This window comes from Sinocyclocheilus rhinocerous, unplaced genomic scaffold (genome assembly GCF_001515625.1).
Source record: "Sinocyclocheilus rhinocerous isolate Xijiao unplaced genomic scaffold, SAMN03320098_v1.1 scaffold3663, whole genome shotgun sequence".
NCBI classification, from domain to species: Eukaryota; Metazoa; Chordata; class Actinopteri; order Cypriniformes; family Cyprinidae; genus Sinocyclocheilus; species Sinocyclocheilus rhinocerous.
The window spans coordinates 20,732-34,604 of NW_015630018.1; the positions used below are offsets into that span (position 1 = coordinate 20,732).

The 13,873-nt window shown below is 38.3% G+C and overlaps 2 protein-coding genes and 1 pseudogene across 2 annotated transcripts in view; 2 read left to right on the forward strand and 1 right to left on the reverse strand.

Moving 5' to 3' along the window:
• The first annotated feature begins 252 nt into the window (after positions 1-252).
• On the forward strand, positions 253-2,692 carry LOC107739462 (transcription factor Sp9). Its single transcript, XM_016551570.1, has 2 exons — positions 253-332; positions 961-2,692. The coding sequence occupies exons 1-2, from the start codon at positions 312-314 to the stop codon at positions 2,257-2,259; spliced, it is 1,320 nt and encodes a 439-aa protein (XP_016407056.1). The 5' UTR covers positions 253-311; the 3' UTR covers positions 2,260-2,692.
• A 3,237-nt stretch (positions 2,693-5,929) lies between these two features.
• LOC107739456 (corepressor interacting with RBPJ 1-like) lies at positions 5,930-11,813 on the reverse strand (annotated as a pseudogene).
• A 745-nt stretch (positions 11,814-12,558) lies between these two features.
• Positions 12,559-13,873, forward strand: part of LOC107739455 (secernin-3) — an 8,107-nt gene continuing 6,792 nt past the window's right edge. Inside the window, exons 1-3 of the mRNA XM_016551562.1 lie at positions 12,559-12,710; positions 13,092-13,248; positions 13,390-13,571. Coding sequence (XP_016407048.1) covers positions 13,093-13,248; positions 13,390-13,571 — 338 coding nt within the window. The 5' untranslated portion in view covers positions 12,559-12,710; position 13,092. The remainder of the gene's footprint in view (positions 12,711-13,091; positions 13,249-13,389; positions 13,572-13,873) is intronic.

Below are 13,873 nucleotides of genomic sequence, written 5' to 3' on the forward strand. Positions count from 1 at the left end.
TATATATATATATATATATAAAAAACGATGAAAAATAGCTGATGGCTTATTGCTTGACAGTGGGATCAGAACCCCAGTCATTGATTGACGTGCAGCTTTAGTATTTCTGTCATGGTCGCGTCGCTCATTGGTCAGACGCGACTCGCCGCGCGCTCAGATTGGCTGAGTATTGCAGCCAGCTGTACTTCAAAGCACGCGCTCACTATACAACTCGAGTAGAGAGAGTAAAGCTTCAGCGCACTGTCCCTCAGACACACTGGAACACTGAGTCATTGTTCTCTTCAACTAGCTGCCTAGGAAGGGCCCTGGATATGGCTACGTCTATACTTGGGGTAAGCAAGCACTTCTTCATTTTAATCCGACGTATTTTTCGTTCTGTTAATTTTACTAATGGTATTGACGTTTCATTGTTGCTTGCGTGCTTGCATTCAAACTTTTCAATGGCTTTTATTTACATTCTTAAAAATAATGATGCCACAAGAAAACCTTTTCAACTTCCACAAAGGCATTATTATTTTAATGGTCTCGTTTGTAAGAAAATCAGCCTTTACTAGTACTGGTGTTTTAAAGAACGCTGAAGGTTAACCTGAAGAAGCTCACTGAAAACTCGAAAACCATGTTCAGCGAAATGATTCTTTCTGGAAAACAATACTAATATAATAAAACACTGCATTTATAATAGAGTATTGTTTATTCATTAGTTAGTAAAAATAACAATACTACCATAATGTAAACGTGAAATTCTTTAAAGACTTTTTAAGAGCCTATAAGAGCCAACTAGCCAATTTTGAAAACTACTAAGAAAAAAATTCACAAGTGAAGCAACTGTTTTTCGCGCTTGACTCAGTGTTTTGGTTTTATTCAGACAGTTGGTTTAGACTTGTTGGATTGTTTGATTTTCAAAACACCCCAACTATGTTTTACTGTCTAGTAAACAGCATAAACTTCTCATCCAAACAGGAAGAGCCGCGTTTTGGAACTACCCCTTTAGCCATGCTGGCTGCAACCTGCAACAAAATTGGCAACACCAGTCCCCTCACGACTCTTCCCGACTCCAGCGCGTTTTCCAAAGGCGGATTTCATCCCTGGAAAAGATCCTCGTCGAGCTGCAACTTGGGCTCCAGCCTGCCCGGATTCAGCGTCGGCACAAGCCGAAGCACCTCCGGACTAACGACCTCCACCGGCACGGGAAACAGCGCTTTCTGCCTGGCCTCGACCTCGCCGACCTCCTCCGCGTTCTCCGCCGAATACAGCAGCTTGTTCTCCAACACGGCGAGCGTTTCCTCGCAGGAGTCAGGACAGTCCGCCTTCTTTTCCAAAGTTCACTCGTCGGCAGAGACTTTATATCCGCGGGTCGGCATGGCGCACCCTTACGAATCGTGGTACAAGTCCGGCTTTCACTCCACCATCTCGGGCGAAGTAGCCAACGGCGCGTCCGCGTGGTGGGACGTGCACACGAACCCGGGGTCGTGGCTCGAGGTGCAAAACCCGGCAGGCACTTTGCAAAGTTCGCTGCACTCCGGAACCCCACAAGCCATCCACTCGCAGCTCAGCAGCTACAACCCGGACTTCTCCAGCCTCACGCACTCCGCGTTCAGCTCCGCCGGCATCAGCCCAACGGCGTCCCACCTCCTGTCCACCAGCCAACACCTGTTGACGCAGGAGGGATTCAAAACTGTGATTCCCACTTACACGGACGCGTCGGCCACAAACGCTATGATCTCCGGCGCCAGCTCGGGCATAGGGACTTCGTCCAGGTCCTCCAGGAGATACTCCGGACGGGCCACATGCGACTGCCCGAACTGCCACGAGGCGGAGCGGCTGGGGCCCGCGGGGGCCAGCCTGCGGAGGAAAGGACTCCATAGCTGTCACATCCCGGGCTGCGGTAAAGTCTACGGGAAAACGTCTCACCTCAAGGCGCATCTGAGGTGGCACACTGGCGAGAGGCCCTTTGTGTGCAACTGGCTTTTTTGCGGCAAACGTTTCACCAGGTCAGACGAGCTCCAGAGGCACCTGCGCACTCACACGGGGGAGAAGCGGTTCGCTTGCCCGGTGTGCAACAAGCGCTTCATGAGGAGCGACCACTTGAGCAAACACATCAAAACACACACCGCTGGAGGTGGAGGCAAAAAGGGCAGCGACAGTGACACCGACACCAGCAACCTGGAGACGCCCAGGTCCGAGTCGCCCGAACTGATTTTAGAGGGTGTGAACCCACGGGTCACGGTCAAAGATCAGTCTCCACACCACGAGTCCTGAGCATGATTTTACGAGTATGACCTCAAAAGCATTTTCCTCCTGGGTGAATCAAGAATAGGAAACGGGTCTGGAGTATGTGACGAACTCGGACATTGCATTGGAAAGAGCAAATTCAGTGCAACACTGGCTATTTCTGCTGCGCACGGACGAACGCCTCAGCTTTCAGGACGATCAAGGCTCAGTGTTTTTAACAGTGGACATTTGCTGCGGAATCGGTGCGCTAAAGAGGGAACTAAATAACCACGGCTGCCGGCTGAGCTAATTGTGTACATATATCCACAAAAACAACATGTTATTTTTCCCTGTAGATGTTACTTATGATTGTTTTGTGGTGGATCCTGAAATTCAGGGAATTTTCTTTCCTTCCGACGCACTTTGTGGATGTCAGTATGTATGTTACACAGCTATTTAAAATTCATTTAACCTTTCCTTTACCTTGCTAAAAATATATAAATGTTTAATTGTACAAAGTCACGCTTATGAGGCTTTCATTTGGTAATTAAAGGGATTTAAAATCGAAAGCTTGGGTTGTCTGATGCAAATGTTTTCACCCAAATTATAGTCTCAACTGTAATCGTTTAAAGCCCGCGCGTAATTATTACGCATATTTATTTACATTTTAGAAAAAATGAAATAGAGCAGTCTATACATCGATAATGTAGACTCGTTTTTCCCAGTGGGATAAATCAATAGTTATTGCCCCGAAAAGGCATTTTTTGTCCAAATGAAAATCTTGTTAAATAGTATTAATTATGACTTGGAGCGCATCGCAGCCCCATGTGTCTTGTATTGGCGATTAGGGATTCGTGTCTTATCAAATATCTAATTACTCTCCGAGACATCATTTGTTCAGCAGCTCTTTATCGCACATTTTCCGAGGGGATTCAGTGACAAAGGGCCTCTGAATATTTATTTGAATTGCTCAAATTAACTGCTTAAATTTGCATGTCAAACGGAAAATGTCCATCCAAGAGAGTGCTGAAGGCATAAAGCATCGTTTAGCTTTTATAAAACGCTACACTTGATTTGGTGTTATGGGAACAGTTTTTTTTTCTTCTCTTCCTTTCTTGCCTTTTCTGGATGCCACTTTTGAAAGGGGAAATGGGGAGAGGCCTTATGCTAATGTTGGATTTAAAATGCTCTCGCTGTCAAATGGTCCCTGGCTGTTATTTGAATATCAGTGGCCCTGTACTGAAAAGGTTCAAGGATGCTCTCTGACTTCTTTGTGTTTACCCAGTGCAGCGTCCGATCCCACAGAAAACCCGGCGGAATAATTACAGCTCGAGCCCTGCCTGGGAACTCGTTAGGGCTGCGCGTCTGCTCCACACGCTTTCTGTGCTACAAGGTAAATTCACCAGAAGGCAATAGACTAAAATTATTTTCATTTCCTTTTGTGTGCTGGTGGCCGGTGCCGATCACAGCCAGTAAGCCTATTCAGGAAAAAAAAAAATAGCCTACACAAATAGAAAACAGTCCATTATCATTTAATGACCTCGTGAAAAGCTGATAACATTTTGCAAATAACGAATAAAAAATATTTAAGGTTAATAAATCTTTCAATTGCAAAATATAGTGGTCAAATATGCAAGGCTTTAAATATGATAAAATGCAATTTCCGTTTTACACCAATTTAGGCAGTGTTTTCTCCAAATAGCAGACGCAGTTCTCGGTCTTTTAAAAGTTAATGTAGGATGCGACGATTTTATGGCACACAATTCAAAATTTGTGTTACGGAAATGAGCGCTATTTGGGCGTGAAGGCATTCACGAGCACGCTTTACAATTATATGGTTCTATTAAGATTTACAAACGGGAGCTTCTACATGGACAAGATCTAAGTGCCTTTCAGGCTTTTGGAGGGGAGTGATGCGCCTGGGGTGGCGGACAGTAGCGCTGTCACTCACGGCCTTTTGTTCGCGTTTCTCTGGAATGCCCTCTGACTGAGCGCGAGGCAGAAGTCAGCTTTGTTTGCCGCGTGGTAATAAAAGAGAGATCAAAGAGGAGCGCCGCGGCGCGGGAAACTCAGCCGTGACGGTAGTGTGAGTTTCCCGCGCTCCCGGAGCGGCGCTGCTCTTTCATCTCCCCTTTAGTCAGAAAATGTCCATCAATCGCAGATCGTGTTAACAAATTAAATGCTTATTATTAATAATAATAAATCAACCGATTCACTCCAGAGAATGGTAGCTGATAATGTTTTTCAGTCACATTCAGCATTTCAGTGGGTTATTAATGTTTTCCAGTGACATGCAAAAACTAAAATAGTCAGTGTTTATGTTCCTATAATATCCAACATAATTTGAATCGCAATTAAATAGACTTTTTCATAGTACTTCAGCGCCAGGAAACTAATTAATTTTGCAGCTGAACACAATAATAACGAGAAATAAAGAGAAATGTCCCCCTGAAAAAAAAAAATCAAGATTCAGTTACTACCAAACTACCAAATAATTTCCCAAACAAAACCATTTAAACAACTATTAAATAACTCCGTCCTCTTTGAGATGATGAGGATGAAGAGTTGGGAAGGTTGAATGTGGTTGAGGAGTAACAGACATTTCACAATACCTATATTTTACACTTTTTTTTTTTATTTATTTACAAGTTGTATAAACGGATTTAAGGTAAGAAAGGAGCTTAAAAACATAGTTAAATTAACTTAAATGAACAGACTGCAAAATCATGAATCAAGTTATTATGAATGGAATATGTACCCTCTTGTAAAAAGACTCAGAGACAAACAAACGTTACATTTAGGAAGGGCTAAATGCTTAGAGAAAAGAGAACATGTGCTGAACCAGGACTACAGCAAACACACTGAAAAAAAAAAACTGAAAGAATGAGCCAAAGATCATTTGAATTCTGCTCTATAACAGGTTGAGTTTTTACATTCTCAGAGCTCCCTCTTCTGGAGAAATTCCCAGAGCTGCCTGTGAATGGGGAACAAATGGGAAAGCCACCCAAACAAATAATTTACACCCAAAAAAAATTCAGTTTCTGTCATTTATCAACCCTCATGTCGGTCCAAATCCTTACGACTTTAGGAAAGAAAATGTTAAAATATATACATTTAAACAGCTAGTTTTTCCTGTACAACAGCAGTTGTGACCTCTATGAACGTACATGAATGATGAATTGAATTTTGGTTTGTTTGCCACACAAAAGTTATTGAATGACTCCAGAAGACGTGGAATATAAGTCAAGAACCACAAAGACTCATTTTAAGGTTCTGCAGTGGTTAGGGTTTGGAACAACATGAATTCTGCTTCTTTCCCTCTTGCCCTTGTCTCGTTCTTTGCTCCCGTCTCCTCTCTCTCTCTCTCCCTGCTCGTGCTCCTGTATCTCTCCTTACCTCTCTCTTTCTCTTCTCTCCGTCGCCGAGGGCTCCTGCTCCGTTCTCTCCTCCTCTCCCTACTCCTGCTCCTGTGTCTATCTCTACCTCCCTCTTTGTCGTCTCTCCATCTCTCTCTGCTGTGCTTGTTGTCTGGTGACTTCTGAGTCTTTCTCGTGCTCTCTCTCAGCGCTGCTGTCACTGGACGAGTCTCTCCTTCTCTTGCTCTTCTTCTTGGCTTTCTTTCCGGCGTGTTTCTCATCCTCAGAGCCACTGCTGCTGTCTGATGAGCTGCTGGATGAACTCGCACTCTTAACTTGTTTCTTTTTCTGCTTCTTTTTGCTCTTCTTCTCCTTTTTCTTTTCAAGACGGTCACGTTTTCTAAAAAAAAGAAGAAGGGGATGACAGTTATCAGACAGCAGATTAATTGGTCATCGTTACAGTATATTGTGGACATTTTCCATTTGGTTTTGTGTGCATTTTATATTTTATAATTATATGGTGTGTTTATATACACTGGTGTTTAAAGGTTCTATTCTATATAATTGCTGTTCTTATGAACTTTCTATTCATCAAAGAATCCTGAAATAAATGCATCATGGTTTCCACAAAAATATTAAGCTGCACAACTGTTTTCAACATTAATAATAATAAGATGAAATGTTTCTTGAGCAGCATATTATTATGATTTCTGAAGGATCATGTGACGCTGAAGACTGGAGTAATGATGCTGAAAATTCAGCTTTGATCACAGGAATAAATTACATTTAAACATATTAAAATATAAAATAGTTATTTCAAATTAAAATAAAAGTAATACAATTTCATAATATTATTGTATTTACTATCTTTTTCACCAAATAAATACAGCCTTGGTGAGCATAAGAGATTTCTTTCTAAAACATTTTAAAAAATCTTTCCAACCCCAATCATTTAAACCGTACATTAATAATAATAAGATGAAATGTTTCTTGAGCAGCATATTATTATGATTTCCGAAGGATCATGTGACGCTGAAGACTGGAGTAATGATGCTGAAAATTCAGCTTTGATCACAGGAATAAATTACATTTAAACATATTACAATATAAAATAGTTATTTCAAATTAAAATAAATAAAAGTAATACAATTTCATAATATTATTGTATTTACTATCTTTTTCACCAAATAAATACAGCCTTGGTGAGCATAAGAGATTTCTTTCTAAAACATTTTAAAAAATCTTTCCAACCCCAATCATTTAAACCGTAGTATATAGTGTGTATATTATATAACCAATGTATATTTTGGGCCTTGTTTACATTTTTTTTTGTGGTTAATAAATTATTACAACACAAATGGAAGGCTAATGCCACTATTTATGCTAAACAGCTACTTGCTTGAACTAAAAGTAGTTTATAAAGACTTTAAAAATGACAGATATTCTATTTTTCAATCTCAAAAAAAGAAAATAAATTAAAATAGTTAGGTGACACTAATAATATTACTTTTTTTTCCTTTTCCATTTCATTTTATTGGTAACACTGCATTTTAAGGTCCAATACTCGCTATAGTTGCTTATTAGCATGCCTATTACGAGCATATTGGCTATTTATTAGTACATATTGATGCCTTATTTTAGATTCCTTAATCCTACCCCACACCTAAACTTAAAAACTACCTTACTAACTATTAATAAGCAGCAAATTAGGAGTTTATTGAGGCAAAAGTCGTAGTTAATAGTTAATAATGAAATTAAAGTGTGACCATTTTATTTATACCACTTTATATTAATAGTAATTAGACATCAATGTGATTATTATAAAGTCAGCTGGTTGTGTGTGTGTAATAAATAATCACACCTAAGCAGTTTCTGCTTTTGTTTGGTGGTCAGAGACTTCAGGAACTCCACCTCAAGCTCCTGAAGCACAAACACACACATTAACACTGTTGTGTAGAAGCACAGTGTGAAATCCAGCATGTCTCTGCTCTCTTGCAATTGTAGTTGTTGGTCTCATCAGTTCTAGTTTCTAGGGAATCGCTCGTGAGCCGTCTGTTCAATAACTGGACGTTTTTCTGCAATCCCACGCTGAGCTCCAGACATGGATATCATGGGTCATATTTGGGCAGGGGCCAGGAGATTACCTGTGCTGGATCACACATGGTGCTGTCCCTCCCAAGGACACATTTCTTCAGCGCAAACCCACTGTTTCGCATCTCTGCCATTAACTCGGAGGGGTGCATTGTCGGACCTGTTAGGACAAATCACTCTTTCAGAACAAATAATGTGTGATCATGCCAGAGAGACGTACACTAGCGGCTTTGTTAACACAAACACACACCAAATCAACTCCCTTGTCTTCCAGCTGGGTCAGGCGTACAGTATTATTCTGCTGAAGCAGAGGTTTCAACCAATCAAAACACTAAATAATAACATTTCCCCACCAACACAAGAGTAGTATCTATCTGCGCTCTGCTAGGGATGCACGATATATCGGCCACCATATCGGTATCGGCCGATAAATGCAAATTTTTTCTGTTATCGGTATCGGCCCGATAAGAAAATTTGGCCGATATCTTAAAGCCGATAAATAATGCATTATTTCCTTCAGAGAAAAATAAAGAATTATCGGTCAAAAATTTCATATCGGTACATCCCTAGCTACAACATACACACACTGTGAGCAGCTCTCAGGAGACACTGCCGCCACATTGATTCATCTGAATAATAGAAACGCAACCACACAAACGGAGAGAAAAGTATCAAGGTACACCACACTACCTCAAAGTCTTTTAATTTGAAGATAAAGTGATACTCCACCCAAAAATTAAAATTATGTGGTTATTTTCCCACCTTCATGTTGTTCCAAAACTATTTAGAAAAATATCAGTGATTTATTTGTCAAATTCTGTCCAAGTCAGTGTTGTTTGGTTCCCCATGTTCTTCAAAAAAAATATGATTTTTATTTCTTTTTAAATTTTGGGTGGAGTATCTATACAACTTAGATTCTTAGATTTTATTCTGGAAACAGTGTTATTTTAGTATCACTGACATACTATTATAGTTCTTGTTATTATTTTGAATTAAAGTTTTAATTTTGTAGCATGTTTTTGTCATGTTTATTAGTTGCTGTTTTTAAATAGCAAATTTAAATTTTTTTTTTATTAATAGTTATTTGTTTGTCTTAGTTTTAGTTATTTTAGTACTTCAAGGTAAACTAAATGAAAATTAGAAATGTTGCCTTGGAAATTAGCTGAAATAAAATAAGTTCATATATATATATATATATATATATACACACACTACCGCTCAAAAGTTTGGGATCAATAAGACTCGTAATGTTTTTTAAAGAAGTCTCTTATGCTCATCAAGGCTGCATTTATTTGATCAAAAATACAGAAAAAAAACAGTAATCTTGCTAAATGTTATTACAATATAAAATAATGGTTTCTATTTTAATATCCTTTAAAATATAATTTATTTCTGTGATGCAAAGCTGAATTTCCATCAGCCATTACTCCAGTATAAAGTGTCACATGATCCTTCAGAAATCATTCTAATATGCTGATTTCGTTTTAGTAAACTATAATAACCCTGTCTATATTTGAGTTGACATGTCTGGATAATAATAGTAGTTTGTGTATGAAATATTCCATCATATTTTTTATTCTTCAAAAGAAATGTATTTGCTATCACTACATTTATCTGGTCTTAACAAGATGAAGATTTTTCAGACAGAATGCTTCATGCATTACAAGGGATCAATGTTCATCAGGTTAGCATACTTAAAAATAAAAATACTTCACCAGCATCATATAATCTCAAATAATTTATTAGATTATAGTAGATCATCTAAAACCTTAAAAACATGAAATGCACTTAAATGTTTGCCTAACTGCTTCAGCTCAGGATAGTTACTCCTGAAGGTTACTACTGTTAGGGACTGTGTGTGTGTGTTCTAAAGTCCACTTTCATATGATGCCATTAGTCACATGGCACTGGCTCAAAAACACCTGTATTCAGAACTTTTTTTGTATTGTAGAATTTCTAGGTGCATTTTTAGACACTGTCGCCATCTACAGGTCTGAAAGTGTATATCAGCTCTAATATAAGTGGAGCAAACCTGCCATAAGGACTGAATTGGACACTATAAGGAAAGAGCATTATACCTGCTTCATCACTGGCCATAGAGCTAGCGTTGATCCCTGATAGACCAAAGAGGGGACACTCACGATCCGTGTTCACATGACCCCATTTATGACACTTAATGCAGCGCACATTCCGCACCTAAAACAATTAAACAAGTGCAACACTCACAATGTTCACTGCATCTAGACATTTGTGGAATAATCGTTAATCTACATATATGAAGGTGTAGAGCACAGAATGATACGTCACCTGAATGCCTAAAGGCTGATCTCGAATATTCATGTCATCCTATGCATACCTGAGAAGATAGAAAATAACAGTAAGAAATGCATAAACGTGCAAATTTGAGAACCTATAACAACTTGTGAACTTACTTTTCACGAGGAGCTACTTTCTGCCACTCAAACCTGTACTCAGATTCTCCTTCCTATGGAGGAGATAGTGCAGTCATTTTAGGTGATACCATGAGCTGCCTGTGGAAAATGCCTTCATAACTCTGTAAAGCCTAACATATGAAATAATAGTCAGAAAAATCTAATTTTATGAAATGAAACATTTTACAATTTACACATTTAGACAAAATCTTAAATGTGATGTTCAAAGCTCTGTAGTATCAAAACATAAAATGCAATGCAATACAATTGTGATTGAGAGATGAACAAATAAATGTTCCTCAAAAGCCTGATGACCATATTTGATAAACACATCTTAACATTATTTTTCTAAAAAAAAAAAAGATGTATGGATAATCAAATAAACCCCAAGTTGCTTCAGTCCCGGAAATGTTCATCCTGAAATACTGTTAACAATTTAAAATGTATTCTTATGTTTACTTTATAAAAAACAGTAAAGATTTCACAGCAAAACAACACGCGTATGACTACGTGAAGGGGATGTTATTTCTTGATAAAACAATGATAAACTATTAATCAGACAACAGAAGGCATGTATAACTTTGTGCTTTTGAGGAAATTTGATCACGGTGATGATTTACATGCCTTAAAAATGTGTCTATTAAATATAATGCAGTAGGCTTTATGGGGTTAAACACACTTGACGAGTTTAATATTCAGATCTAAAAGTGTGACAGAGCACAATCACTAATAATCAACAACAAACTTTAACATAATGTAAATGAACATGACCTCTTTAGTCTCCTCTGGAGGAAGTTGGTGATGATATAAAGAATAAAAAAAAAAAAACAGGTGAATACATACTCTTTAGTTTAACTTATTTTTTTTTCAGGTTCTTAATTTTCTTTGATTAAATCAAAAATATTTATGTATTCATGTTTAGTCATGATTAGGAAGAAAAAGATAAGTTAGCATCACTTACATGAATGACTTTATCGCAAGTGTATCACCTTTAGATGCTCCTGGAGGTGCTTCATACATGAAATTAAGGCCATTCTTCACACGATCATCTCCCATCAGCAGTCTGGAATATAATACATGCAACAGACAAATTCACAGGTAAATGCCTGAATATTATTCCCAGGTTTATGAAGCAAAATACCAAGATAAACTCAAACGGGTTTCAAAAGCACATTTAATGAACTGAAGTCTTGCCAGCACATGTGACTGCTGTGTGCAGCTCCTCTAAGCTGTTGTTGTATGTGTCCTGCTCCTTCAGGTAAGCCTGCATCAGCTCCTCCTGCTGCTGCTTCTTCTCGAAGGTTAGTTTTTGCTCTGCGATCCATGCCTGACAATCAAAGTGATGAAGAGTTTGCCTGATGAGAGCAGGTTGCCTCTCAACATACTAATAAACGACTGCCTTCATCTGAAAACATCACACTCTGCTTTCTATATAATTAACTGATCAAACAAACAAAAAAACATTATATCATTACAACCATGTGATGTGTTTGTGACTAAATTCATTTGCGTGTCCAATTAGAAACATACAGAAAGATCTGAACTAATGTTGACAGCAGACCGACAGTCGCTTGCTAGCTAAAACCTCCCGCTTACCTTCTTTATGTTGGATTTTGAAGCAGGATGGAAATGTTTTTTGCACATGAAATTAGCAAAAGACTTCCCCATGTTCGACCACCAGTGTAACGATCAAAACTTCAAAACAAAACAACAGCAGCGGCGCTTCTTTATGACGCAATGACGTTGAGAGCGGCGCAACGTATCTCATCCGGGGTTTTCCATATTACTATTAACAACTATTTCTATGAGGTAAATGTATTATTCATAAATATAAATTTGGGAGAAATAAGCCGTCAAGTTGAACAATACCTAAAACATTATTAAGTTAAAAAAAAAAAATTAGAAAGCTGTAAAATGAGATAATATTTGTAAACATTTTAATGTTTGACTTTTATTATTTAATTAATTTATTTATTTATGCATTCATTCATTCATCCTAGCTGGCTGTATTTGTAAGAATAAAGAAAGAAAGAAAGAAAGAAAGAAAGAAAGAAACCAGGTTTTTCCAAATGTTTTTATTTTAATTTCAAAACATGTACAGCGCATGTAGTAATACATCATAATAAATTATGTCAAATCAACATTATTATACAAGTGTTTCATTTTCATTTGACTGATTTGCATTATTTTATCATTTTCTATAATTATATTTGCACTCCTGTAATGTTTGTTATTTATATTATACTTGTTTTGCATTATGTTGATATATTTTCTATTTGATAATGCTTTTATAGTGCAGTGTTTGCGACAGCGGAATCAAATAGCCAATCAAAAAAGCTACTGCGCAACCATGTGACTGGTGCGCCGTTGCTCCGCCCACTTTACCCCGCTGATTAAACACACACGTGGATCGACTGAGACTCACGCATTAGATCGGTTGCGCGGGTGTTTGCATGATAATGAATCAGGTCGCCGAGCATGCGGATTTATTTTGTGTCAGTCTGCAGGCAGTTCTGTTTATGGAGAAAGGAAAAGGAAAGTAAACAGATGCTTAATCTCATCGGACAGAACAGTGATCCTCGTCGTACCTGGTAGTTGTATATACGCTGAGTTGGACAAGGTAAATCATATTATGTAAGGCATATTGTATACGAATGATTGTAAAAATGATTGCTGTAATATTTGAATCAGCGTTATGCATCTTAAAAGCTACCATAATAGTGGTAAAGAATACTTCATGCAAAGACCTATATGCTACTAAGAGTTCATTCATGCTGTTGATGTGGTATATTTTAATTTCCTGGTACTTCAAGGTCAGTTTTTTTTAATTTTATTTTATTTTTTATGAATCAATGGTTGCCATGTCATCCATGCATGAACAGAGATGTTGGCATCATAACTCCTAAAGTAGTTTTTCAGCACATGAACACTGTATGTTATTGGGCAAAAACATTGAAATAATCTCCACTGAATGTTTTTGTTTATACACTTTTTATTTCAGGATGTACCCAACCTCCTGCGACACTTTTGTAGCCTTGCCTCCATCTACAGAGGGTCAGCGGATAGTCTTCGGAAAGAACTCGGACAGACCCTGCGATGAAGTTCAAGAGGTGGTCTACTTCCCTGCTAAGAGCCATGAACCAGAAGAAAAAGTTGAGGTATCTCGAGAAGATCTGATCCAGCTGTATTTTCTTCCACAGGCTTCAAATGAGTAGTGTACACTTGATTATTGTTCAAAATCTGATTATCGAACATAAAAGAACCCTTTTGTTAAACGATTCTGTTTGTCATGTGATCAGTGTACATATATAGAGATAGAGCAGGTGGCTCAGACGTATGCAGTGGTCCTGAGTCGTCCCGCCTGGCTGTGGGGGGCAGAGATGGGGGCAAACGAGCATCAGGTGTGCATCGGGAACGAGGCGGTTTGGGGGAAAGAGAGTGCGGATGGTGAAGAGGCTCTCCTGGGCATGGATCTCGTCAGGTAATCCAAGAAACAGCTTTTCAATTCAACATTTCATATTCAGCATTGACTAATCTAAATGCTATAATTCAGAATATGTTGCAGGTTCATTAAAAAAAATTCAATTTCATGTGGCAATGTGTGCGTTTATATGGGACGGGGTTTTTTTTGCATGTCTTTATGAAGTCTTGAATTAAGTTTGATCAAATTTAAAGGGATAGTTCATCCAAAAATGAAAATTGGATGTTTATCTGCTTACCCCCAGGGCATCCAAGATGTAGGTGACTTTGTTTCTTCAGTAGAACACAAACTGAGATTTTTAA

What these genes read in the sequence shown, in the direction of transcription:
- LOC107739462 (XM_016551570.1), top strand. Translation starts at nt 312, where the DNA reads ATGGCTACGTCTATACTTGGG. An exon ending in TGGCTACGTCTATACTTGGG is followed by an intron (nt 333 to 960) that starts GTAAGCAAGCAC and finishes TCATCCAAACAG; the next exon opens with GAAGAGCCGCGTTTTGGAAC.